The sequence below is a fragment of the Hippoglossus hippoglossus genome, chromosome 4 (genome assembly GCF_009819705.1).
Source record: "Hippoglossus hippoglossus isolate fHipHip1 chromosome 4, fHipHip1.pri, whole genome shotgun sequence".
Taxonomy (NCBI): domain Eukaryota; kingdom Metazoa; phylum Chordata; class Actinopteri; order Pleuronectiformes; family Pleuronectidae; genus Hippoglossus; species Hippoglossus hippoglossus.
Window position 1 is genome coordinate 6,735,351 of NC_047154.1, and position 26,394 is coordinate 6,761,744.

The following is a 26,394-nucleotide window of genomic DNA, read 5'->3' on the forward strand; positions in this document are numbered from 1 at the left end:
AGCTATGTGTGAGCTCTTCATAGGCAGCCTATTCAGAATATACTGTACGTCCCAGTGGTGCATGTTGTCAGGAGTCTACCAAGTTCACGCGCCCTAATCTTTTCCAGATGTGGAATAATCAGTGGACTACTTTTTTCCTTGCCGTAATGCCCTCCTCATACATTTGCAAACAACACCAGTGCCTATTTGACAAAGCGTACTGCTCTAGCATTGTGTAAAAAAATCCAATGCACAATCTAACAGCAGCAACGTGACTGATTGGTCTGTCCTCGCTCGCCAAAAGAAACTCATTAATTCAGAAGCGTGTATTGTGATCATCCTTCCTGGGTTTACTGAGAGCTGCACGGCCGGTTCGGATCCCATACGTTTTGCTTCACTCTTACCAGAGGTCTCCCGTTCGGGCCTCCACCAAAAGAGTGCTTTTACAGGAATAGTTTGGCAGCAGCCCGCCCTGCAGCGGTTTGATTCCTTTTTTGGCTGTGTTCTCTCAGTGTCAGGCAGAAGCACCCTGCCCGTCTGCTTCAGCAGAGAGGAAACACACTTTAATTTTCTTAGGCCTCATCCCTCTCGAGCCGACAGGCGCTTGACTGCCTCGGCATGAGAGAGCTCAGGGACTTTTAAAGCTTTTACCCATGTTTTAGAAACCTTTCCTCATGTTGTATCGTACTTCAGAAGTTAGTTTTCCAATGATTCTTCTTTCTCTGAGTATGAACAGGATGGTGAGCAGATGGTATCCAGTTGTTAAAAATTGCTCTTTGTATATAAAACAACTACAATTAAACAAGCACATCCATTAATTACAAGTGTAGTGTCATCTCATTTCTCTCTCTTCGTACAGTCAAGACATCCCTTATTGAAGTGACACTTTCAGGTCATCCACATAAAAAATGCACTGACATGACATTTGAATGAAAAAGGTCAGCTTGTGCTGTTTGCAGCTGCATGAGCAGTTTTATGGCCCACTAAAAAGAGAGGCATGAGGGGTGTCATGCTCACTCTGACCCTGCAGAGGTGCTGCCTCTGGCCTCTCATTGTGCAGATCGCTCTGACCTCACAGAGCAGGACGAGGCCGCTCTACGATCACCCCGTCCCACCGTCTCCTCTGCGTCCGTGCACTGAGACACAAAAGCCCCCTGCTAAAACCTGTGCATGGGATTATTATGTACCTACAGATGCCTCTTGAGGCAGAGCAGGCCTCCTCAAGGCCTCCATCCCTCTCTCCTACTCTTTGTCTCTGCGGTGGCGAGAGGCTGAATTAGGAGGGAAGTGTTCCTCTGTCGCCATGCCAACGGTGCTGTGTTTTGCCGTTCTGGTCGGAGCCAACTGGCCCACAGAGCACAGCACTCCGGCTCCTCTGTCATTCCAACTGTAACACAGTATTACTTGAATTTCTCTCCCTTTCTCTCTCTCTCATTGCCTCTCTTTTTTCGCCCCAACGTTTGATGGTATAAATAGGTTAAGTCTTCCTTCTTTCATCCTGAAAAATACTGGATCCTGTCTGCAATTCTTTGGTAGGGGGGAAAAGGCAAAGAGGGATCAGCTCTGGAGGAAGTTTGTCTCCCTGGTTTCTACATGGAAACATTCAATAAACAGAGCCGGGAACAGCTTGACAGTAACTTCATTGAAAATGTATTTTACAGCCTTGTGATGTATTAGACGTGCCAGACACAGTGGGACTTTACAGGCAGCATCTTGGTTTAATACGTAAACAAAGACCTCAACATGTTAAATGGCCGTGTTTGCTCAGCGCCGCTTGTTTGTGCTTCCTGAACAGTAAAAAAAAACCCTGGGGTGCATGCGTGAGAAATTCATCCACTTTTCTACCGCCCATCGGATCAAGCTGCGCGCCATCCGCTGTCTTATCTGCCACCCATCTCCTCCTCAGCTCCGCAGCTGGCTAAAAAAGACAGGGCCGCTTTATTAGAGTCGGCCAGCTGATGACAGGAAGTTGTTGAGTGTACATCACCGCTAATGAGAGGTTTCCTTCTGTAAACAACAACATGAGGGGAACTGAGGCCGTGCATGTTTCTGTTTAAAAGTCTGTAGGTGTGTATAAACAAGAAGACGTGAGATTAGAAGCCCAGAACAAGGCCTCTTCTGGACTCTGCAGCAACGTGAACAAGGAAAGACTTTGATCGGGGGGGCGGGGGAAGAGTCTGGCTACTTTCAGGCTATTGGCTCATTGTGTGTTTGCATTACACCTCTCTGTATTTGTTTCCACAAACACCTGCAGTCGAGATACAGCACGGCCTTGACGTCTGTAAATGATTCACATCCAAATAGTCAAATTGAGCTGCAGTATCACACCTACAAGGCAAACACAGCCTTGTAGAAACCTGTCTGAGATCATTACACACACACACACGCACACGCACACACACACACACACACACACACACACACACACACACACACACACACACACACACACAGTGCTTGACCCTCAGAGTTTAAACCACCATAGCTTTATATGGGAAAACATGGATTTACCTCTCCAAGCACTACACACCAATCCTTTTTAGCACCTTCACACACACCTGGTTCTCTCAGAGCATTGCATCAACACAACAACGCGTCAATGCCCCCGAGCAGGAACACACTGTCAGTGACTGAGCTGGTGTCTGAATGACTATCAGGCCGACAGACGATGAGTAAGATGTAGCTGTGTGTTAGTTTGAGTTGATTCTGACAAAGGTTCATGTCTGACTGATCTGTGACTGGACACGTCTCCTGTTGTGACTTCTCTACACTTTTTGTGACATCAATCAATGCAACTGTATCAATCTCTCTCTCTTTTACACACAGAGACACACTCACACACACACACACACACACACACACACACACACACACACACACACACACACACACACACACACACACACACACACACACACACACACACACACACACACACACGAAAAAGTGTTTTATTCCTTGTGTTTTTTCCTTTTCCCTTCATGCGCTCCTTCCCTGTCAGCTGACATGTTCTCTCTCAGCCTTTGTTCTCCTCCAGTCCTTAACTTATTTTCAACCCCTCTCCTCCCTGGGTACCCCATCCCCCTTTCTCCCCCCTTCCCCTCGTTCTCTTTGGCTCTAATTGCACACACACCACATAAAACAGAACCAGACTGTTTTCCTTTCCCCCCCTCGCTTTTAAAACGTAGCACAGACCGTTTTCCTTTTTAGCTGCACCAACAGCTCACGGCTCCACCGTTTACCCACTTTCTCCCTGTCCTACTTTCTTTCTTTCTTTCCTTATTCCTATACTATAAGTTTCCCTCTCGCTCTCTACCACGGCTCATATTTCATATCCAAGTGGAGCGAAGAGGGCTCTCCACAATCACTGAGCCCTGCTTTTCTCTCTATACCTCCATCCATCCATCCCTCCCTCCCTCATCTCCCCCACTCCTCTCGCTCTCTCTGTCCAAGTGAGATGGGGAGTGTTTTCTTTTTTTTCAGCCTCTATAGAAGGAATGCTGAAGACATTCTTCTCTGGATTGGAGTGGGAAAGACATCGCCATCAAATGGGATTAGCAGCAGGAGGGGAGGGAGAGGAGGTGGAAGAAGGGGAAGGAAGAGCCAGAGAAGGAAAGATGGGGAAGGGAAGAGAAGAAAACAGTCATTGAAAGAGTCAAGACACAAGCGTTCTCGCCTCACAGACTCTATTGTGTTAACTAATCCATCTGACTCCACTGAGGAGCTCTGCAAACAAACCAAGCTCGCCACATAAACACAGTCATCACACAACAGAAAAATACTGAGTTATCTTTTCTTTTTCTCTCTCACAGTCAGTGTCTCACTACCTCACTGGAGCCTCCAGCAAATGAATGGGTATTAGATTCTGAGAACACCACACATCAAGTCTGAAAACATATGATTTAAACATTAACACACCAAGCTGGTTAACCAGGAAAAGCTGACAAAAAATGTATCATACATTGTTATAGACCATCATTAATATCTAATTCTAATTAGAAAAGTATAAAGTATAAAAGTATTTCGTCCTAGTGCCAATCAAGTAAATAAAAATAAAAATAAGAATAAACCCAAAGACAAAACAAGAAGAAAAAGTTTCCTCTCTGAAAGTTTAAAAATGAAAGAAGAGCATTTTATCCATCATTCCTTCAGTCCGGCTGTAGTTTCTTTAACTTTAATGAGTTATCATTAGACCCCAGAGATTAATGATGAGTTTTACCTTCAGTGTTGTGGTCTCAGTGTGTGGCAGCTCTGATATTTCCCTGCAGGAGAGTGAACTGCATCTCAGTGCTGCTCTGCCAGGTATGACGAGCATATATAGAGCACAGAGCAGCCAGACAGTGACAGACGTGGTAGCTCTCTCTCTCTCTCTCCCTCCCTCCCTCCCTGCATGAGTCAGTCTGTCTGTGAGCTCCTCCTCTTTCAAAGTAAAGGCACTCTGGCTACCCAAGACCAGCTAGTTTTCAGAGTAAGAGCTCGGTCCTGTACGCTATACTGCTGACGGAGGAAATTCCCTCTGGGACTTAGTGAAGCAAAAGTTTTCTGAGTCGAAGATGGAGAGAGAAAAGATCTATAAAAAAAGACAGGAAGAGAGAAGGAGAGAGACACCCATATCTAATTTCTTTCACTCATCCTTTTGTGAGCACATTTATATTGTTTCATGAATGACTGAGGACTACAGAGGGAGAGGTTGATTATGAGAGAGAAGTGAAGATAGATTTGATAAATTAATCATGTGAACAGTTTTCTTTGTTCACAGGTGACAAGTGTTTCAAATGAAATTGGTCCATTGTATCGTAACATTTGAAACAACGCCCTGACTGTAAATAAAGTCCACACACAGACACATTATCCACTGTTCACATGTCAACAGAGCCCAGTGGCTATTATCTACATATGGAACATAATAGCATTATGTAGCACAAACTGTATTGGATCTTTGGAACACAATCCCAGTGTCGCTGTGTGTGCACAAACACCCCAGCATACCCACATAGATCCTGTTTCATTGGCTGACACAAATATTCAGCTTCTCAATAAAAAAATTATTTCCCCTTCATTTTTGTGCCATGACATAAACAAAGTTTTGTCATTTCTATTTTTGTGGGAAATGCCTCTATTTTTAGAGTGTGTTTCCAGGCTGCTGATGAGTCACGCTGTGTTGATGGACGATGGGAGTGTGTGGAGGCGGTCCAGTGGGGTGCCTGTGTGGAGTTGTAAGTGTTTAATAGTGAAAGGTCAGTGAGCCGATAGGAGATGGTCTTCCTCTTTCTAGAGGTGCGAGTCATTCCCTGTGCGTTGACTCAATGACACTTTGAGACGAGTCAGAGTGGATCTCCTCAGACGGTTCTTAGTGTCATGAGAGCAGAGTGTGTGTGTGTGTGTGTGTGTGTACATCATTACACTTTCTAATTAACATCCACAAGGGGAAGTGGTGTGTTGGTGTCACCGGGAGTGTGTCCAAAGGGAGATACCGCCTGTGGCTCCCATACGCAGGCGCACACAACGACTGGGGTCAGGATATAATCAGAGGTTGCTTGACTTCATCCGGAAACAATGTGATCCTCCAAGTTTTGTGTGTGTGTCGGGTAGTGTGTGTTTATCTGTGTGTTTCTCAGTGTTTAAAATACCAGGTTGTTCTAACACAGTCTGCTTTCTATGATGGGATCACTGAGGCCTGTTAGTTTCCATGCTGTCAACTCCAAAGCATACACCCAACTCTCTCGCTCCCCTGAATCCTCTGTGCGTCTTTTCATTGCTCCCTCTCTCTCCCTCTCTGCTCACCCCCTCTTTCTTCCACCCCCCTCCTCTCTCCGTGTTATGAAGGTCAACTCCGACAACTCTCTTCCTTATTTGGAAAGTTTCTCCATTCCATGCAGGTCATTCTAGCCCGATCGACCAATCCTGTGGCAGTTAGTCTAGTGTGTCAGCCAATCCTGTCTCTCCCATATCCTTTTAAGGACTGCCCATCTCTGACTCTGGAGGTCGATGTGAAATGATCTGCTTTCCTGCTCTCTCGTGTCTCCGGTGACTTCACATTGCTTTTCATTTCTTTTGCACAATCTCCTTCCCTCCCTATGATGACAGCTAACTCTCTGCCTCTGCCTTTTTTTCCATTTGCTGATAATCAATCAGCCCCCATCAGGGCACTGATACACAAACATTATTTTACTTCCTTCTTTCTAATAAGACATTTGATCGTGATGAACCACAAGCAAAGCTTTCCGCGCATAGCCAGAACCATATGCGGTTATTTAACATGCGTGTTTCCTGCTCTCCATAAAACCACAAGCAACACCTCGACAAGAAAGTGATTGTTAATACTTCATTAGAGAGTTCATGACTTGCACCTCGTAAACAAACACACTGCTGAGAGGAAGCTCTGAGTCATGGCGCAGATATGCGACAAATCCTGGCAACCAGATCTCCTTGCTCAGCAGTGGAACACAGAGAGAATAGGTCCTGCTTTAAATGTAACACAGCAGACATGAAATCCTCCAGGAAGTTTGATTTAAAAAGACATGTATTGAGACGGACAGACAGCAACAAGCAATCCCCTGCTGTTGCCGCTCTACACTGTAAAGACAAGTAGAAGTAAAGTGTGTGAGACAGTGGGAGGCCGCTGAGCGCTGTTGGCATCCAGCGCTGTGTTGCCTTCAGTTTGTTTGCTGTTCCCCTGACAACAACCTCGCTGGGGTTAAAGAGGTTTGGAGCTGTTGCAGAAATCGTTTAATCTCAGTGGTATGGCAGTTATGTCAGCGGACATGGATTGAAAGGTATAAGGTCAAGCTGCATGCATTAGGCCACTCTTCCTCTTTATCGCGGAGAATAGAAATATGCAGAGCCTGAAAATTAACACATTGTAGCTGTGAGCTCCTGTGGGTTTGTGTGAGTGAGCAAGGATTCAATATTGTGGCATATTGAATTTTGGTGGAAGTGTATTGTGATCATATCTTGTCAACTATTTATGTAAGACACTGTTTTTTCTCATGAATGTTGTAAATGTTGTTATTTTGTTGATGTGCTCTGCTACACGAGATATATATTGCACTACTGACCTTGTACAGGTTATCATTACACATTTAGCCCTATTAGGCTAAATGTTATTTGAGAATATGGGCTCTACAAACATAATTTGATTTGACCCTTAGGGGATAAGGGGTATTTATGATGGATGGATAGAAATGTCCCATTGGAAGGTCCAAGCAGGGAACTACAGGTAATATATCTTATTTCATATATCTTATAGGAGTTTGCATGTTCCCCCCGTGTATTTAAGGGTTTTATCCATGCAGATTGAGGTTAAGTTTATTGGAAACTCTAAATTGACTGTAGGTGAGAGAGTTAGTGTGAATGGTTGTTTGTCTCTGTATGTCGGCCCTGTGATATGGTGGTGACCTGTCGAGGATGCACCCCAACTCTCGCCCAGTGTCAGCTGGGATTGGCTCCAGCCGGCTGCCCTGTGACCCTGAATTTTGATTTCTGCAATAACAACCAATCATTGATTGACCATTTTAGGTCAGCTTAAGATTTTGTATATGACAGGGACATCTGATCTATTTACAAAGCTAATTCTTGCACCAGCAGCGTAATTCTGTCAGAATACAAAATCTTTTCACTTCCTCCCTTAAACAAACAGATGTTTAACTTCTATACTTTCCTTCCAAAAGCTACTTCTGCCTCAGCTACACTTAAAATATCCATTCAAACCTCTTTATGATGCAGTCCAGGTACTGCTAACTGTTGGTCTGTTTAAACTGACACATGTAATATCTGTCTCTCCTGTGTCATGCTCTGGATTAATGTTTCCCACCTACACAGATCACCCAGTCAACAGGCCATTATTACAGCATCTTTTAAACAAATCAACAGCAAAAACAAAAATTAACCTGAATTACAAAAGCATAAAACCAGTGTAGTGAGAAAGGGCTCAATTAAGGTCCTGTGAAGTGCCAGTGTGTGCCTGTTTCTCCTCATCTGTAATCTGTAATCAGCATACTAAATAAAAATGAGAGGAAAAAAAACACACGCGTCGATAGGAGCTAAGCGTTCAGCTCACACATAAATGCAGAGTGTGGAATGAAATCCGTGCAAGAGAATAATTTCGACTGTCAAAGTTGATTCCCGGTCTTATGAAAGAGAGATTAAGTTGTGGAATGAGGATAATTATTGCCTGTGCTAATTGAGCGTGGTGTGTGATGCCCACACACCACCCAGACATTATCCTAACCTGTAATAAAATGCTTTGCCCCTATTATCAAGGTCAATATCATGGTGGTCACACCTTCAAATTGCCACACCGGCACTTTCCACTGTCTCCTCCTTTGTCTTGTAGGCTTGTATTTCAAACTAGATTAAGTTGTGTCTTGAAATAGTTGCTCACAACTATGTCTTAATGTTTCACTGCATATTTATGTGAATAGGTGACTCAGCATCACAAGGAGAACTTTATTTCATAGCTACAATCCCAAAATCTGAGTAACAAACATGTGAAAACACACAACCACATACATACATTCCTCTCTTGTACTAGAAAGAGTAAATCATTACACCAAAAACTCAAAAATGTTCTTGTGAAATGTCACAACTACACATGAACCTTTAACCTAACCTTCCAAAATGTCTTCACCTTCACATTTAATGATTTATGTTGCAGGGACTCTGGTTTTTGTCCCCACAAGGAGGGCAAGTCTGCAAAATGTGACTGTGTGAACAGATGTAGGTCCCCACAACATGAGTAATACCTATTCCACACACACAGACACACACAGATTTACAAGCTCCAGGTGTTATCAGTCCATCATGATCTGACTTTATACAGACGGTCACAGATGTACCGTTAAACCCTGAGAGCACTGAACAGACGCAGTTATGAGACCGTAACTCTGTAAAACATGGAAATGGTCTTAAGTTGAGATACAAAGTTTCATTCAGCCGATTAAAGGATCATCTCAAAGTATCACCTCATAGTTTAATAACTATACAGTTGCCCTAAATCCTTTCATATCTATATTCAGACCCCACTGCAGGAAGCCCACCTTTTGCCTTCTAATGTCAATAAAATGTCACTGTTTGAAACATAATGTTATCTCAACGTTTCTGCTTTGTATGATTAGTTAATCCGTGAAGCAGTTTATTAGAGGTTTACCACATCTTTTCCTTTCCTGCACATTAAGCCTTCTGGTTTCCATTTCGACCAATCACGTTTGTGCAGGTTATGGTTGTCTGAATGTAGTCTGTGTGTAGAGCAAAAGAGGTCAAATAAATGTATCGGCTATGATCATTTTATCACAGATATCTGCTGTCGACACCAGGGGCCCCAAAATATTGTCTGTCAGACGACAGGTGATGGGCTCCGAGACTGATTAGAGATCATCTGACATGTTGGCTGTACATGGTGTCATTTGGTAATTTTGTCCTTACAGTCTAAAAACCCATTATACCATCCATTATACTTCTTTTCCTTTGAGGGTCGCTGGAGGAGCTGGAGCCAATCCTAGCTGACATTGAGCAAGAGGTGGGTTACACCCTGGACATGTCATTGCTGTATCACTGGGCCGACATACAGAGACAAATAACCATTCACACTCACGTCTCCAATCAACACAACTTCAATCTGCATGTCTCTGGACTGTGGTACCTGGATACAAACTCCACACAGAAAGTGCCAACCACCGCACCAGCCTGTGTGTCACCCTGAAAATCCAAATCCATCAAATTCACAGACAGAATCAAAAAACCCAAATATTAGTTGTTTCTGTGACACTTTAAAATGAGGTGACTGGGGCTTTGAGTTACAAAGGAGCCTACAATGAGATTGTGCTTCTCCACTATGTGATCAAACATTACTACTTTCTCTTTCACAAAGCTGAACCATGTTTCAGGTCCTTCCTCATTCCTACTAATGTCTGGCATCAACCTTCGGCCCGGCATCGACACCCAAATACCTTCCTGCCCTGCTCTCTCTTCCTTCAGCACAGAGAAAACAGCAGGTCTGTTTTCACAGCTCGGCTCTCCTGCAGTAGCTCCAGTCTGCCAAGTCACACAACGACTTCCTCCACCTCATCAGCCCAGTGTTGTTGAAGCAACGCTCATCCCTCACACATGCTTCCAGCGTGTTATTCCTACAATTTAAAGCCTTTACTTTAGATTTGTGATCCCCAGTAGCTATAAACACTGGCTTTAAGACTGTAACATTATTCGATGCAACTGTCCCTTTATAAATAATGAGGGATGCTGTGAAAATCCACAGTAATTATGGGGATATGTGCATCTGAGTCACTTTTACTTGAGATTTACAGTTTAAATGTGGATAGAAACCCTAAATGAACTGCTTACACTCCATTTATACTGATCCCTGTTGCGTTGAGGCAGTAAAACCTATTAGTTATTAGCCTGTTTCATGATATTGACTTATTCTAAAAATAGCAGACATTGGGCTCAGAGTTTCCACTCTATTGAATTAATGGTAATTCAACAAAGTGTTTGGTTAGAAGGTTGTGGTGTTTCATTAAAGGAACTCCAGTAAAATGTAAAAAAAAAAAAAGGCAATTAAAGCCACAAACTGGGATCAGGTTTCAAAGGCTGCAGCGTGTGGCTGTCTGTGCACAGACAATATATCAGTCTGTATGGAATGTGCTATATGACAAACAGGATAGGATGAGGCCAGTGATAAGCTCGGGGGGCGTCAGGTCGAGAGTGGTCCCCCTCTGCTCCTACACGTTACCCCAGGAAAGAGTCTGGCAGAGACAAGGGCTGTGGTTAATGGCAGAGCTGCTGTTTTTACTGTGTAATTAGAGAATTTAAAGGGGATACGGCAGGAGAGGGACGGCTGATGCTTTCTAACTGCTTCACAGTTGGGAGCTGATTGTTTTGAGCAGCGTATCCATGTTGTTATTGTGGAAAGACTCAGGGAGAAGCAGCTTTACTGTCTCCGTGCTATTTTGAGAACTGCAAAAAACGTGAGCAAGAAATGAAGCCCAGGGTCTCTCATATTGAAATATTGAGGATTATACAGACATTGATTGACTGGACATGACATATAACGTGTTTCCTATTGTGAGGCCCATTTAACAACTGTAGGTCAGCTCTCCTGTTTCATACAAAATGTCTGCCAACAAAACACTCACAATAAATTTACAGCACATCATGAAAGCCACTCTGCTCTTTTCAAATGTGAATCAGGCAGGGGCGGGGCTAGGGGGGCACTGGCCCCGGCTGAAATCTGATTGACTGCTGATTTGCCTGTGTTCTGTCAGTAGTCTTTTAAAAAAAGACTAGTCGCTTTCTTTGCTTGATAGATCATTGAATAAAGGCCATGTGGTGCCACTCACATCACATCCAGAGCATCACTCTCACAGCCAAATATTTACCTGTAACTTTGTGTCCTCTCCTCTATATTCTCAGCTCTGGAAGCACAGAATTAACAAGTCACAACATTTATGTCAATATCCAATGGCGCCGATCAGGAGGAATCAAACCCAGTACACATGCAGTGCAAAACCAAGCTTTGCTCTTCTATAACCAAACTCTAGTTTACATGCAGCTTGCCATGAGCTACACAAGAACACTGATCACTATCTGCTTCAGATGGGATTTATAACTTGCATTGTTCAATACTGCGGCAGACATCATATTATTATATTAAAATATATATGCATTGCAAGCAGCTCTTTGAGGCTGATATGTTAAACCAAACAGTCTTTTGACCTGATGATAGTAAGTGATGAAAGGTCAGGGGATCATATTTTTTACAGTTCATTCACTGGGGTCCATAAAGGTCCTTGGTAATCCCTTAGTTGTCAAGACATTTCAAGTTTGGTGACGTACATGTTGAGATATTTCACTGATCAGAGTTCATCCTGAGGGGAACAGGAATAGTTACCTCCGCCAAGGAGATTATGTTTTCATCTGCCTTTGTTTGTTTGTTAATTGGCAGGATTGCTAAAAAACTACTGAACGGATTTCCAAGATGGGGTATGGGTCAGGGAAGAAGAGAAGATCAAATCTAAATGCACATCGCAAGGTGCAAGGTGGTCTGAAGCAAAACAAAGAAAAGCTTGCACACTTATGCCAATCCATGCCACAGAAAATGTAATTAAAAAATGTGTGATCCTCCTTGGAGGACCTGACGAAGATCCCACTCTGAATGGATGGGTCAGAGAAGAAAACATAACAAGATCAGGGAGGCTGGTGGGCCTTGGCGGAGGTATGTGCTCTATTGAGTACCATTCTAGTTGATACTAACTCTGTGGTACAAATAGTGACTATGATACTCATGGTGATACTACAGGAAAAGTCTGGGGGTCACCAAAGTCAGATGGATTCATTCTCTGGGAACAATGAATATAAGTAAAAAAAGTTCTGTCAATCCATACAATAAAAATATTTCAATCTGGCCCAAAGTGGTGGCCGGAGCGACCAAGCATGACAAAAGACATAAAGACAATAGAATAAAATAAAGATCTGAACTAACCAAGTAATATAATATATTACAATTATCTTTACAGAGTCTGCTGTTATTTATGATGTGAAATGTATCATTTAAGTATCCTGGTAACCTCTGAGATTAAGATGCTAACCATGCAATCGCATACTTCCTGGTTTGAGTCTTTATGTTCCATCTGTTCCCTCAACCTTTTCTCCAAATGTCTTGTCAGCTCTCTACTCATTTTTTTCTAATAAGTGTAAAGAAAGAAAGGAAAATCCCCATGCACAAGAACCATGTTCACTGCAGACATCTCAAGACACACGCTGAATATAAAGCCTTTCAATGCCCAACTCTCCTCTAATAACAGTGACATCCTACCTGATTCCCATTGAGCTCACAGAAAAAGACATCACAAACAATCGCTCTGTCCTGTGCTGCTCATGCAGTCCGAGGTCACAGAAACAATAGGAGCCATCCAGCAAAAAGCCACGCAGATCTGTTTACAGCCACAGACAGACAGCAGCTGGCAGACTCGCCCTGGCACACACGATGCCACACTGACACCAGCATAAAGGCAGGGGAATGCTTTTGTTCTAAAAGGCCTGGGATTCCCCTGTTAACCCTTTCACAAAACTGAGACACAATGCTATCATTTCAACCAGACCAAGGCCGGCCCAGCCCGTCTCTCTCCCACCAGACTAGCCTGCCCCTGGGGCACAGACACCAGGCGACATGACAGGTACTCACAGCTTTGGTTTGGGCTTGGTGGGCAGTGGAGGAGCATCCTTCGCGGGGGATGGAGACAGCTTGTCTGAGGTCGGAGGTGATTCTGGTGTCACCTGAGCTACGAATGGGACATCTGCCATAGGGTCAGACTGTGGTTGGGGTGGGGGTGGTGGCGGAGGTGGCGGTGGTGGTGTGGTCTCTTTAGGAGGTGGCGGAAGATTCTGCGGTTGGCCATTCTGTGTAAACTCTTTCCCCTTGTCATTAACCTCCACCTCTGAGCCCACTTGTACTGGAGGAGGCGCTGACACACTGGGCCAGATCTCCAGCTCCTTGACATGGAAAGCCTCGGACCTGGGATGAGTCAGCGTCTTGGGTGGCAGCTCCAGGAGGCTGATCTCTGTGGGTGGGGGAGGCGGGGGGAAGGCTGCTGTATTCTCAAACCCTGAGCTATCAGCAGACATGCCATTACTGGATGAGTCCTCGGCTACAGAGGGAAACAAACAAGAGGAAAGTGGAAAATTTCGGACTTTAATGTGAAGTTTTTCTTCTGGCCACCACGTAGCTCAGTAAATGGAGATTACACACACATATACACACACACAGAGACAGACACGACTGTATCACAGCTGATCTGGTATAAAGCAACAGCTGGATCCAGTCAGACTGATGCTGTTTATTCAGCCTTTTCCTGTACTGTACATACACAGTTCTGTTTGTGAGAATACACACAGAGATCAACTCCCATCTTTCCCGTAAAGACTTCACAATAACAGTCAAAGTAGGATCTTCTTGTTGAGACATAACATATGAGTTTTACCTCTGACCCTAAACCACAGGACCTCAGGGGAGGTCCACAGGGGAACTACAGGACCATCAGAGGTCAGAGAAATGACCAAACCCTTAATCATTAGTCAGATTACTTTTGTTCTGGAAAAAACAATGTTTTGCAACTTTTGCATTTAATTTAGATTATTGTTACAATAATTTTTACATCCACTTTAATTTGAGGCATAGAAAATAATATACTGGTGATCAGTTCTGCTGATGGTGGAGATTGAACTTTGACAATCGTGATTTGATGTTACCGTATGAAGGACACTGTTAATGTGTTAAATAACCCTTCGAGTAGGGCTGTATATACAATTTGGAAGATTCCCAATCTTTTCTGAAGCCTAACTTGAATGAAAGCAAAGTTTTCAAAACAACATCTACATTTTTTTTTTAATCATCTGGATGTTTTTTTTTCAGTAATTTAACAAATTTGTTCACAGGATAAACAGAAACGGGATCTTAAGGAACTCCCATGTTGGCTACACACCTGCAGTGACATTGAGTTGGGCTGTGCTGTTGATAGATCCATACGGGTTGGACGCAGTGCAGCAGAACAGACCTCCATCCTCTGGAAAGGCCTCGGCTATCACCAGGGTGCAGATCTCCTCTAAAAAAACAAACAACGACGACCATCAGAGTTAATGATCCTAAAGATTTGTGGTATTTTCATACATAAACAATACAGCAGGCCATGATTACAGCTGGAAAGGAAGAGCTGTGGATTGACATGTTGACACTAGATGACAGACATTGATTGTGGATGGTGAGTATGACGCAGAGAGAGGACAGACGAGCATGGATGTAACCTGCCATGAAGAGCAAAGAGACACACAGACAGACAATAGACACACATACACAACCAGACACACAGACAACAGACGGACACAAAAACCCTGAAGCACAAATGTTCAAAGATGTCTGAGTGACTCACAACCTTAACCTGACATGACCCCTGACTCACACAGGTGGCTGATGTGTGTGTGTGTGTGTGTGTGTGTGTCATTATTGATCTGTGTGTGTGTTTTTGTGTTTCGGTCTGCGTGCGGTAGGGCTTCGCAGACTTTCTCAGGTATTCCCTCTGACTGTCGCACCTGGAGTAGACTATGAGTGTGTTGTTGTGAGACACAGACTCACTAACTTGTGATTTGCGGTTGTCAAGTGAAAGCCTGTAGCTGATAATGAAATCATCAAACTCAACTTGCGCCTCGAGTCAAAATAATCCATCACTATTTTAAAACACTGTCTGGTGTTCAGAACATGAAAGTTGTAATAATGATAGACTTTAGAGGAGCTGAGGACTGTACCTGGCTCAGCTGCAGATCGAGGCTCTGATTCAGAGTATATCATAGGCAGAAGGGAAGAGAAGAACAGAAAGGATTTGGTTTTAGCATTAACATTCAGCTCCAATGTGCTTCATGATCGTTGAGAAGAATGTCTCACTTTTCTGAAGAATACGAAAATCGGGGGAGTCTAGGATCTCCTCTCCCTGGCGGTACCACTGGACCCGCAGAGGAGGGCCTCCTCGGACCCTGCACTCCAGAACCACCACCTGGCCCTCGGACGCCTGGGCATCCTGCAAGAGCTACAAAGAGGAAGCATTCATAAGCCAGAGAGGAGTCAAAACAGTAGAGAGAGGTCATGAGAAGTAGGAGAGAGTGAGTGACGTATGACCAGTTAAAGAGAAGAAAGTGGATCCAGTAATGAAAAGGATAAATCTACTTCAGAAGAGACAGATGGAAATAGACACTAGATGCAGAGAGAAGGAGGGAGGGCTAACTAAAAGTTCAGAGGACACATACTTTTCCTAAAATGCCACCACAAATTTCCATAGGTCTGGTAACCATCTTCCAACTTCCTGTCCGCTCAAGGAACTTGAAGATAAAATGACCATCCATTTGTTCACCTTTGGATTTTTCTCATGTCTCTTCAGGGAAATAACAGACTCACTTGTTGGTTTACTCTAGGTTGACATGATCCTTTAAAATATCACAGGTACAATAATGTGTTAAAATAAGAACTTGACGTCCTCTGGCCTTTTGTTGGATCTGTCTGGTTTTGAGCCTCACGCGATCCCAAAAAAATAGTCATAAATCTAATTGTGAATAATGTCCATTTGTTTTTCATTTCAGCCTAAAATAAGCATCTGTTTTAGTCCAAAGAGCTGTCACCTCTAACACTGACAAGTTAAAAGAAGAAAAGAAATCCTCAAGTTTACTTTGTCAAAATATTGTATTTCAAGATTAACTCATTTCTGAAATATTTGGAAAACGATGAAAAGAAAGTACAAATTCTATTTTGACAAACTATTTTATCAACACTGCCAGATTAATATCTGCATATTGGAAGTTTATGAAAGTGGATCTCTCCTGAACAAAACTGTTACAAGATCCCCTCCTGATTCTGTGAAAGTGTGTGTTTCATGATTTATTAATTTCTTATTTCAAACTTTTTATTTAGTTTTATGGTTTTACAGAGCAGAACATTACAAAGGACCTAGAAAATAAAATAATAATAATGATAATCATCATCATTATCATTACAGAGAAAATTGTAGCAGGGCAGTGTCAGATATAGAGAAACATAACACTGAGATTTCCTGTGGTACTGTAAATAATACAATTTAAGATTTCCAATTTAAAATAGCAGTTAGCTTTCAGTGTGAGGAGGAAGGAAACTATTCTGTTATGTGTTGTCAACACAGCTAAGATTAGCCTCTGTTGTTGTCTCTTCCTCCAGCTAACAGGGCCACAGTGACATACACCGCTACATCCATCAACAGGAGGCACTCAGTGGAAATGAATGTGCGTGTGAACCCGAGCTTCTCTCTCTCTCTGCGACTGTGTGCGTTTGACAAGAGGTAAGATTTACATCATGGGTTTGAAAACATACGAGTGTATGTATATATGTGTGTTTGTGTTCCATGGGCGACGGGGCTGACTTCACTGGAGGCGAACATTCTCTCTCACTGAGATGATTAAAGCCTGCGACAGCTTTTAAAGGAGGCGGGTGCAAGGTGGGGGGTGGTGAGGAAAAGCAAATGTCTTTTTGTAATGAGGTGGAAAATGATTTAAGGCCTGACTGGCTGAACGAGAGGGAAAGAGACCTGACCCTCGTGTGTTTGGCAGGACTGTTTGAAGCCCTGCCTCGGCCCGTCTCAGACCCGCCATCACAAGACCCAGGGGCGTCGGGACTTGGGGGGGAGTGTTGAAGAGTCTGAGTTAGGAGAGGAAGATCTGGAGCTGGAGGAGCAGCAGCTCTCATCAAAGCTTTTATCTTATTTGACCCCCACAGCACTGCTGACTGTGTGGTATGGCATGTGCACCAGGTTCTGTGTATGTATGTATCTGGGGCTGTTTCACACAGCTAGTCTCTTGGTTCCAGATAAAGGAAATCAAATGTTTTAAACAACGGTATCCCTTTAACTTTATGCAACAATTTGAGGAAGGCCCGTTCTGCTTCGCCTAACTTGGAAAACTCAGACCTCAGTCCTTTGGGATGAACTGATATGCAGACTGAAAGCCAGGTCTTATCGCCCATCATCAGCAAATGAATGCAGCCAGGTTCCAAACTCTTGTGGAAAAACTTAACTGTTGCTGTTAGAGCAGCAAGCAACAGGTTTTTATACAACATTTTTAACAATCGTGCAGTATTTAGATTGTATTTGCCTACACACACTTACCTTGGTGAATACAGGGGGGCCTGACGCCTCAGAGCCATACAGCGATGACACCGGGCTCTGCATCTAGAAGGGAACACACGCAGGTGGAGACGACTCAGAAAGGTGAAGGCTCGTGACAGAGAGGAGAATTCTACACATTTTTCCCTTCACACCTGTCTGTTTGTTGGTTGGTTTGTATGTTTGCTTGTAAGCAAGATAGCATACAAATAATTGAATGTACAAAAACAGGCATGTTAAGGGGACTGATATTTATGAGTGTGTTCAATTTGGTGCATATCCAAATGTAGATCTATTGAATTTAAATGTGGTTTCATGAGGGGCCTGTTGGGCCTTGGTGAAGGTATGCACTCCACTGAGTCCCTTTGTGGTTGACCATGTGTATGAACCTGTGTAGCTCCCGTGTACTGTGTGCTGTAGGTGGTTTACCCGCTGCGGGGGCTGAGACAGGGACTGGACCAGGGTGGAGCGGCGAGAAAGGATCTCAGCGGTTTTGGGTGATGATGAGCGTATTGTCAGGGACATTGAAGTAGTCTTCTTCTGCACCCTAAAACAAGCAAAACATACATTAGCACACACATTTTTGAAGTCCATACGCTTTTGGTGAAAATGTGATATGTGACTCAAAGAAAATTGTCTCCCCAGCAATTAAGATGTGATCTTGGCTTCTGTATATAAACAGAAAAACATCAGCAGGCCGATGTAACAGATAATAGTCAAAAACATTTAGAGAACTAGAAAGCACTCAGACCCAGCACTGTTAGAGGAAGTGCGCCATCCAAAAAATGCATTATTTTAATAGACTACAAAACTATTGTTTCAGCTCTATAGCGAGCTGAAGAAAGAACATAAATCTGAGCAAAAACAGCAGGGTTCTATCTCTTGGGAGTTAGAAGCACGATAACAGGAAAGAGTGGACGTGGTCAAGGGGTAAAAAGTTTAACATTTAGAAAAAGATAAGTTAAGGGGACAAACCTGACATGGTGATTTTCTTTCTCGTACCATATTAAACCTCTGCACCTCTCATTATTTAGATTGTGAATGAGGCCAGGGTTATGGCTCTTTAGGGACATTTTAAGGGCTGAGTTAAACAGGAGCAGGCAGCAGACTTGATTAGCTGCTGCAGGGCTCAGTTAACCTGTTCAACGAGTTCAAGGGTTCATTGGGTCATGGGGTCACAGGAGGCCATGCAAAAACACGTACTGAGACATGGTTCCTGATCTGGATTTTGAAGCTCCTCCTTCTCCTTCTGAGTCTGATGACGAAGCTCCTACAATGGGACATGGATAGGAGCAATGATAGTTATTCATATATGATACAGGCTATTTAACATTAATTGCAAAAAATACTAGCAATGAACACAATTCAAGGACAAGGGTTCTGCTGTTTTATTACTGTCCTAAATGTATGCCACAATTATGACTCTAAGCTGTGTCTCAATTCAAGGGTCGCATCTTTCAGAGGCTGCTGACCGACTGCATCCAATTTCAAAGGCTCCTTCAAATGCAGCCGAGAAATCCGTCCCATCATTCCAGAGAAACGAAGGCTTACATATAGCCACACAAATCCCAGGACTCGTGCTCATGTTTTTCAAAAACGAATGCTGCTGGAAAGTTAGATGTCGATTGACACTTCAATTAAACCGAACAGATAACTGTACACATGTTCAAAAAAACCAAGGGTCATTCCTGTCGTGTCCAATTGCTGCTCTGTTGCTGGGCTGCAGCAACAAGGGGGGGGGGGGGGGGGGGGGGGGGGTGGGGGGGGACAAGCTGATGAAAAAGAATCCTTTGTAGACTATTTTGGTTCGGTTTTGCGGTCTGCGCAGCCCATGAAGGAGGCGACCCCTGAGTCGGGACACGGCTAATGTGTTTGAGTCTCAAGAAATGACGTTTGACAGCAATTCAATATCAACCACTAACACTGAAAGGTCGGTTGTGTGAGGTGAAGAGCAAGACTTGTGTTGTGCCATAAAGCAGTATTCCCTTTTTGCTCTCAAGCATCACAGCAGATTGGCTATCCCTCAGGCCCTTATACAAAACTGAAATGTAGTTGTGACTACAGGGTTCTCAGAATGTCTCTGGATGTGAAAATTACACAAGTTCATTCCTGACCTTCAATGTAAACTTCTGCAGATGTATTGTCTGCTCCAAGGCTGTTGGAGGCCACGCAGGTGTAACGTCCCGTATCGTCCTCGAAGGCTTCAGTGATCACCAGCGTGAGCAGGTCACCATCCCTCCAGATCTGTATGTCAGGAGAGTTGTGCAGCTCTCGGCCTTCACAGAACCACCTGGCAGAGGAGGCGGAACTTTAACATGCGGTGCCAGTCGGAACAACTGTTTTGCATTACTGAGCAGAGCCTTGGAGTAATCGCCTGAAAATTCAAACCACAGTTGGATTGATACAGCAGGATTTAAAGCGTGTGACGGACATAGACACCACAATTATCCTTACTTTCCCTTTAAAGCAATGCTCCATGCTAACACTTTCTTAAACTTTGCCAAGTGATAAATTCAAAAAAGAAGACTAACAGACAAAAAAAAAGGTATGATAGGACTTGGAGGCTTTCGCACTGTGGTTTACATGCTAATGTGCTGATTTTTACAATATTCATCCTCTGGAGACACTAAATATGTGACGTGTTTTAAATTACAACATATCAAATCGTTTATATTGTAGGCCATGGCAATCCATTTAACATTTTACCCTTGCCTGTTTATGTGTTTATGAGTGTAGATTTTTCTGTGACTGGAACTGATCACTTTTGTGTGTAAATTTATGTGTTCAATTTCTGGTGACTTGTAGGAGTAGTCAGTCTAGACAGTACCCCAAAGAAATTCATGGTTTATTATATATAAGTAAATTTGGTCATTACTGGGCATTACACCAACTTAATTGTTAAGATCAGCGTATGCAGCGACACTGGCAGCCACACTTTTTGAATCGGTCTTTAAAAAGTGGAAAGCGTGTAGACAATATGGTTCGTTTGTAGACCAAGGGATTTAGAGCTTTATAAAAAAAATGGGTCTTGTGGCTTCACCTCTTGCCAAAAGAAATAAAAATTCCAGTAAAGAATTTTTTACATTGTAGACCACAAGCCATAGCAATCATGAATCATGAAATGAATTTACCTTTTCAATAAAAAATCTTATTTGACAAGCAAGGACCATCACTCTTTCTGACAAATAATTGAACTTAAATGTACCTTTGGCGAATATGATGGAGGCCTGCCAGTGGGACTCACATCAGTAACTAGTCATTCAGACACTCACACACACACCCTCTGGGCATGTCTGAGTTTCCATATCTGCCAAAAATCAGCCAGCCTTAGGCACAGACGAGACGCCGGGTTACGGGAAGCAGATACACCCTTTCCCTCCTTCCAGTCAAAGCGCTGCTAACAAAGTCAGAGTTAGCCGACCCGCTCCCTGGGGTCTGCTAACTTTGTTCCCTTGATCTGAGACCCAGGAGGGATGAGAGTCTACGACACAACCAGCTTCCTCTGTCTCATCTATCTTCACAGAGTTATGATTAAAGGAGACCCATCCACCCCAAGTACCATGTTACCACATCAAGTACAGGATCACACAACAGGGCTCACATCACAAACAAATGTCATGATTTGTTGATTGTCAAGATTTTTTCTTCACTCTTGTTGAGGGTTAAGGAAAAAGGATGTTGCACCTTTATAATCACTAATATTAATTTGTGAATATTGGGTATACAAATAAATTTGATTAATTGATTGATGGAGTCTATTGCTTTTGTTGGCACAGATAAAATATTTTTGTACCCACACTCGCCTGACACACTATACTCTGTTCAGCCTATCAGCACCTTATTAAAAGAAAGGGCATACATGTCTAGTTCACCTCTCGACCTCTGCACTGACAGGAGGAGGGGCAGGAATTCCCAAAATGCCGGAAGAACAGCTGTTCCGTCCGGAAAGAACGCTGACACGAGTATAGAAGTTCCCCACATCCTGCTGCATGGCCATTACTTGATTTTATGCACTCTGGTGTCAAACAGCAGGCTGACTCTTGTTCCAGAGAGCAATCTATCAGCCAAAAATATTCAGACAGCACCTCATAGTCGAGGATTTACACCTGACGGAGCGGGGGTGTGAGAACACAGAGCGAGACAGAGAAAGTGAATGAATGAATGAAGGGTGAAGGAGCTGGAGGTGAATGCGCATGAGTCAGGCTGGGTCAGACAGGAAAAACTATGCACTCTGTCATGACTGCGATGGATCACGCTGAGCGATTCCTAAGAAGCAGTGACAGGTGGCGCAATGCTGAGCCTTGTCACTCTGCTTTCTCTCCGTACCGTTGTTTTCATGCCAACCTCCCCCCATCAAACAGCAGGATCCTCAGGGCCCAACCTCTGTCTTATCGCTTGATGAAGTGAAACAAAGGAAACCTGGCTGGGTCTATCCTGCAGCCAGATGCCGGTGTGTTAAATGACAGGAAACAGATCATAACCCAACACTAATGAAGAGCTGTCTGTGGCACGAGCAGGGAGACCTTATCTACTGGCGTGTTAGCCCTGGAGGAAATGGAGGCCAGGACTCATCATGCCGTGCTCCAGACACGCCGGCATCACACACACGATCCAGACAGAGGAAGGCTGGGACAACGCAGGAATCCTGTGTGACTTCACTTAGCTATACAAAAACAGGCCAAATTCTTTGGTACAAAACTGACAGAGTCTAAAACCTTGATTGTTTGAGCAAACCAATATGTCGGTGTGGTTTTGGAATCCATTTTTCCAGATTATAAGCAGGCAGAGGAAAAAAGGGAAAACAACTCATTGGGGTGACTGCCATGTCTGCTGTGGATTTGATTGGGAAACTCAGGTTTCTTCTGCTGGTTAGACTTCAGAACTCTCTTTTTAAGTCACTCACTGAATTAATCAAAACAATTCTCTGTGGACTGGGCAGCCATATGCTCCAAGTTTGATGTGGGCTGCACGATACAAATCCCCTTCAATACAGGAGAATCATTTGGACATTTTTTGAGCGCTGTTAAATAAAACACATACCGGAACGGGCTTAGTGTAACACATGACATCATTAGACTAATGACTTTGGTTTTTGTGATGGGGATGTTGTGGCTGTTGGAGGTTCTGTGTGTTGTGTGTGTTGTGTGTGTTGTGTGTGTGTGTGTAACTATGGTGAACACAGGCCAGCAAACAGCAGGGATGTGTGTTTTCCACAGGGTGGCCTTAACTCGAGAATAGAATTTTCATGCAGCAACTTATGAACAAAAATGTAAAGTTATCGGAGCCCCTGAAGGGTCACAGCGAGAATCAATAACTCTTGCGTTACCCCCCAATACTTTTCTTCTTTTATTCCTCCTGAGCCATATTATGCCGACCTTATTCTCCCACCTCACCCCTGCAGTATTGATCAACTTAATTATTTTTTTATAGTACATATACATATAGTAGGCATGGTTGTATAGGAAAATTTGTAAAGTCAATTTAAAACACTTTCTTAGATTAGGAGGTCTCTCCAGAAGAACGCAGGGTGCTGTCGGATTCATTTGGAACCAGTTACTGTGCTCAGGACAACTTCAGATAAACAGATGACTGCACACTTGTGCACTTATAATACCATGATGATGTTGCATGATGGGAAGGGGAAATTATTGTAAGGTTACGCAAAAGTATTGTGAGGTAACGCAAAGCATATTCTCGCCATGACCCTTCAGGGGCTCTGTATTTATCAGTGGTCTGACAATTTTTTTTTATGCTTTATTAAATGTCCTCAGTAGTTTTCCATTGTGGTTATGGCATAAAGAGTCTCCTCACTAGATTTAAAACACAGACGATTTGCTCAGTCAGAGTAATGGAATGGAAACGTGAATTTGTTTGTGTACAATTTGACAAAACACAGAGTTGAGGCCCAAGACTCATCAGCTTGTGCTCCTCTGAGGGTTGACAGAGCATAAACTAGGATGCGTAAACAAGCACAACAATAAAACAAACTCTTATTAATTAGCCTTAATGATCGACCATTATGCATAATTACTGAGTAAACTCATTTGGAGACAGACGGTAACGTTTATTTAATCTCCTCTCTATTTCTTTGGAATGTGCTGAACGTGGTGCTCGGCCTAAACAGCATGGCGTGCTTTCTCTGGGGGGTGGGCCGGTTTGACTTTGTTGAGTCACATACAGTCCAGGAGGCACAGGAGGAATTCAACCATCAGCAGGCTCGTTCGGAGAGGAAGCAGGGTGTGTAAGAAAAGCAGTGAGGGAACTGAGTGAAGGTAGAAGTTTCTTGGCAGAACATAGCTTCACCACCCATTTCCTCTTTACACAATACCATCATAAAACACAACTATTCGGAACATGTATACAAAACAGCCGAAGGTAAATAGAGTAATACCTCGCCTATTCGTTCAGCTCCCACCCTACGGGATCCAGCCAAGATGATGACGAAACCACTATCGCCATCAACCGGCCTGTCAGCCGCTCTCTAGCATGTAAGAAAGCAATTATACACATCTCACTTAAGGCAATTGAGGCCAGATGACGCCTCAAACATCAACGGGAGGATGATCTCAGTTTGATGTTGCTCGCTATGCTAACCTTTTCTCATTCTGAAGAAGAGAGCATACCACAGGCAAGGCCAAACCCCAGCCTGTTGCCCCGGCCTCGGTAGTGCACGCTAAGGGCCACACTCTCCTCATCTGACCCTGTTGTTATTTGCTGCTGTTGATGGAAAATCTTATGAAGCAAGGCTCAATTTCACCACAAACCCAAACGAGTGGAGGCCGGAGCGCAGAGGGAAGAGAGAAAGTAGGAAGGAGTGTTCCATCACAAAAAATAACCTTGACAGGATGTAGGGGTGAAGAGCCTTGTAAAAACCAGCCACAAATCAATCAGCAATCACTAGGAGATATACGACATGGGAAGACAAGATGTATATTTCCACAGACATGTTTGTCTTTGATTTTACTTCCAGGTTTGGTCTCGGAGTTAAGTTTCGAGCTGATGGACCACAGGAGTCAACCAAAGTGCAACTGGACAAGAAGGGCGGCATCAAGCCACTGAAGGCAGTCTTTATCCCTAATTACAAACTACAATAGAGGTCTACTGAAACAACCCAAATTCTATAGCAGGCAACGTTGGTTTTATTATCCACAACAGAAAAATCTCATAAGTCATCCCAACACAAGATGAAAAGCAGATTGGGTTTCCTCCTTCCCACGGATGCAGACTGGAATCCAACAATGAATGCAGCCCTGGAAGTCTCAGTGAAATGTCTGGAAGTACAATCTCACTAAAAATACTTATGCCCACCACATCCCTCCTTATAACTGAAATTTTGCCACACATAATGCATCATTTACCTGCACTTCACACAGAGAAAAGTGAATTTTATGTGATAACATTGAAGCTGCACTTGAAGCTGTATCTGATCAATATTTTAGCCATGCTAGCACCACCAACAGCCTCAGCAGCACTTTTTGTCTGGTGCTAAATCCCCAAAAGTCACCATGCTAACATGAAATAAGATGAATGTGAGCATCAAAACTGATTGTTAGCATGCTCAAATTAGCGTTTACATTCGCACCTAACAGCGGTCATAGACGGTATAGACGGACACAGGATGCATCTCTGCTTTCTCCCACGATCCAGAAATAAAGCCAAAATATCTCATGGGTCATTTGGAGCCAGTCTGCACAGTAGTGATTGGGGGATGGAGCCTCAGTACTGATGTCCTGCCGATACACACACTCGACAGTCTCAGCTGTTGATCATGACATTTCACCCTGTCTTCATAGCATCAAATAACTGAATAAAACTAACTTGGAAAATAACAACTTGAACAAATATCAGTGCGCAAAGAACTACATAAAATCTCATAGACCATATCTGAGAAAGGCTTTTTTGATGTGTACTTTGACTTTTTTGGTTGGTCCATATCCCACCCACTAACATGGATGAGGCAGCCAACAGGAGGCGGTTGAGATGATTTGGCTTCACTTTTGGGAATCACCATCCATCTTTATATACGGTTTATGACCCTCACTTGGTTGCTATGTTAAATAAACAAATGCTCAAAGTCGTTTCGATTACGAGTGATTGACAGAAGTTGCAGATGCCGTCAGCTCTATGGAGCATTTTAGCATCTCTCAGTTTTATGGCCCATATTTCTTAGCGGTGAATTGAATTTGCTCTAATAATTTTACTGTACCATAACTGCCTGCACCAAATAGCAGACAAAATTAGCAACTAGCTGGTCACCATTTGGGCACATATATACAAGACGCGGTTCTGACAAGTTGGTGAAAACCAAAACAGAGAAGAGGAAAATGATAAAAGTACACTGGACCCATATACCACAACACAAACAAATGAATGCTAATGTGGTGAATATATAAATTTACACATGCGTTTGCTAACTTGTCGGCCATATTAACTGTACGAGGCCATGATATGTCAATGATTTATGTGACTGTGGAGTTGTTCCCCCAAATGACCAGTAATATGATTAGTGCAGCTTCAGTCTATTCAGCCTTATAGTTTGTCAGAATGTAGTTGAATCATTTTAATCATCATTTTATACTGATACAGTTATAATCTTGGGAAATTACTATTTTGAGCAACAATATTTTTTTGTTCCAACTTACTTAATTACTGTAAATTAGTGATCTAAATAAAGCCAGAGTAGATGTTCAGATCTACTGCATTGTAGTCCATTTGTTTGAGTGTTGTCATCTGGACTGAAAAGGAAATATCA

At 43.3% G+C, this 26,394-nt stretch overlaps 1 protein-coding gene across 5 annotated transcripts in view; it reads right to left on the bottom strand.

Annotated features, from left to right (window-relative positions):
- The window catches only part of palld (palladin, cytoskeletal associated protein), a 56,341-nt gene that overhangs the window by 12,775 nt on the left and 17,172 nt on the right, over positions 1–26,394 (bottom strand). For 3 of the 5 annotated variants that reach the window (XM_034582336.1, XM_034582334.1, XM_034582337.1), the window contains 9 exons: positions 19,757–19,932; positions 18,846–18,912; positions 18,072–18,189; positions 17,646–17,708; positions 15,407–15,548; positions 15,271–15,294; positions 14,454–14,573; positions 13,157–13,619; positions 11,352–11,387 (listed from right to left, as the gene is read on the bottom strand). In XM_034582336.1, coding sequence (XP_034438227.1) covers positions 11,352–11,387; positions 13,157–13,619; positions 14,454–14,573; positions 15,271–15,294; positions 15,407–15,548; positions 17,646–17,708; positions 18,072–18,189; positions 18,846–18,912; positions 19,757–19,932 — 1,209 coding nt within the window. Of the gene's footprint in view, positions 1–4,198; positions 4,356–11,351; positions 11,388–13,156; positions 13,620–14,453; positions 14,574–15,270; positions 15,295–15,406; positions 15,549–17,645; positions 17,709–18,071; positions 18,190–18,845; positions 18,913–19,756; positions 19,933–26,394 lie in introns of those variants that run through there. The other 2 variants (XM_034582335.1, XM_034582338.1) reach the window with 2 other exon arrangements.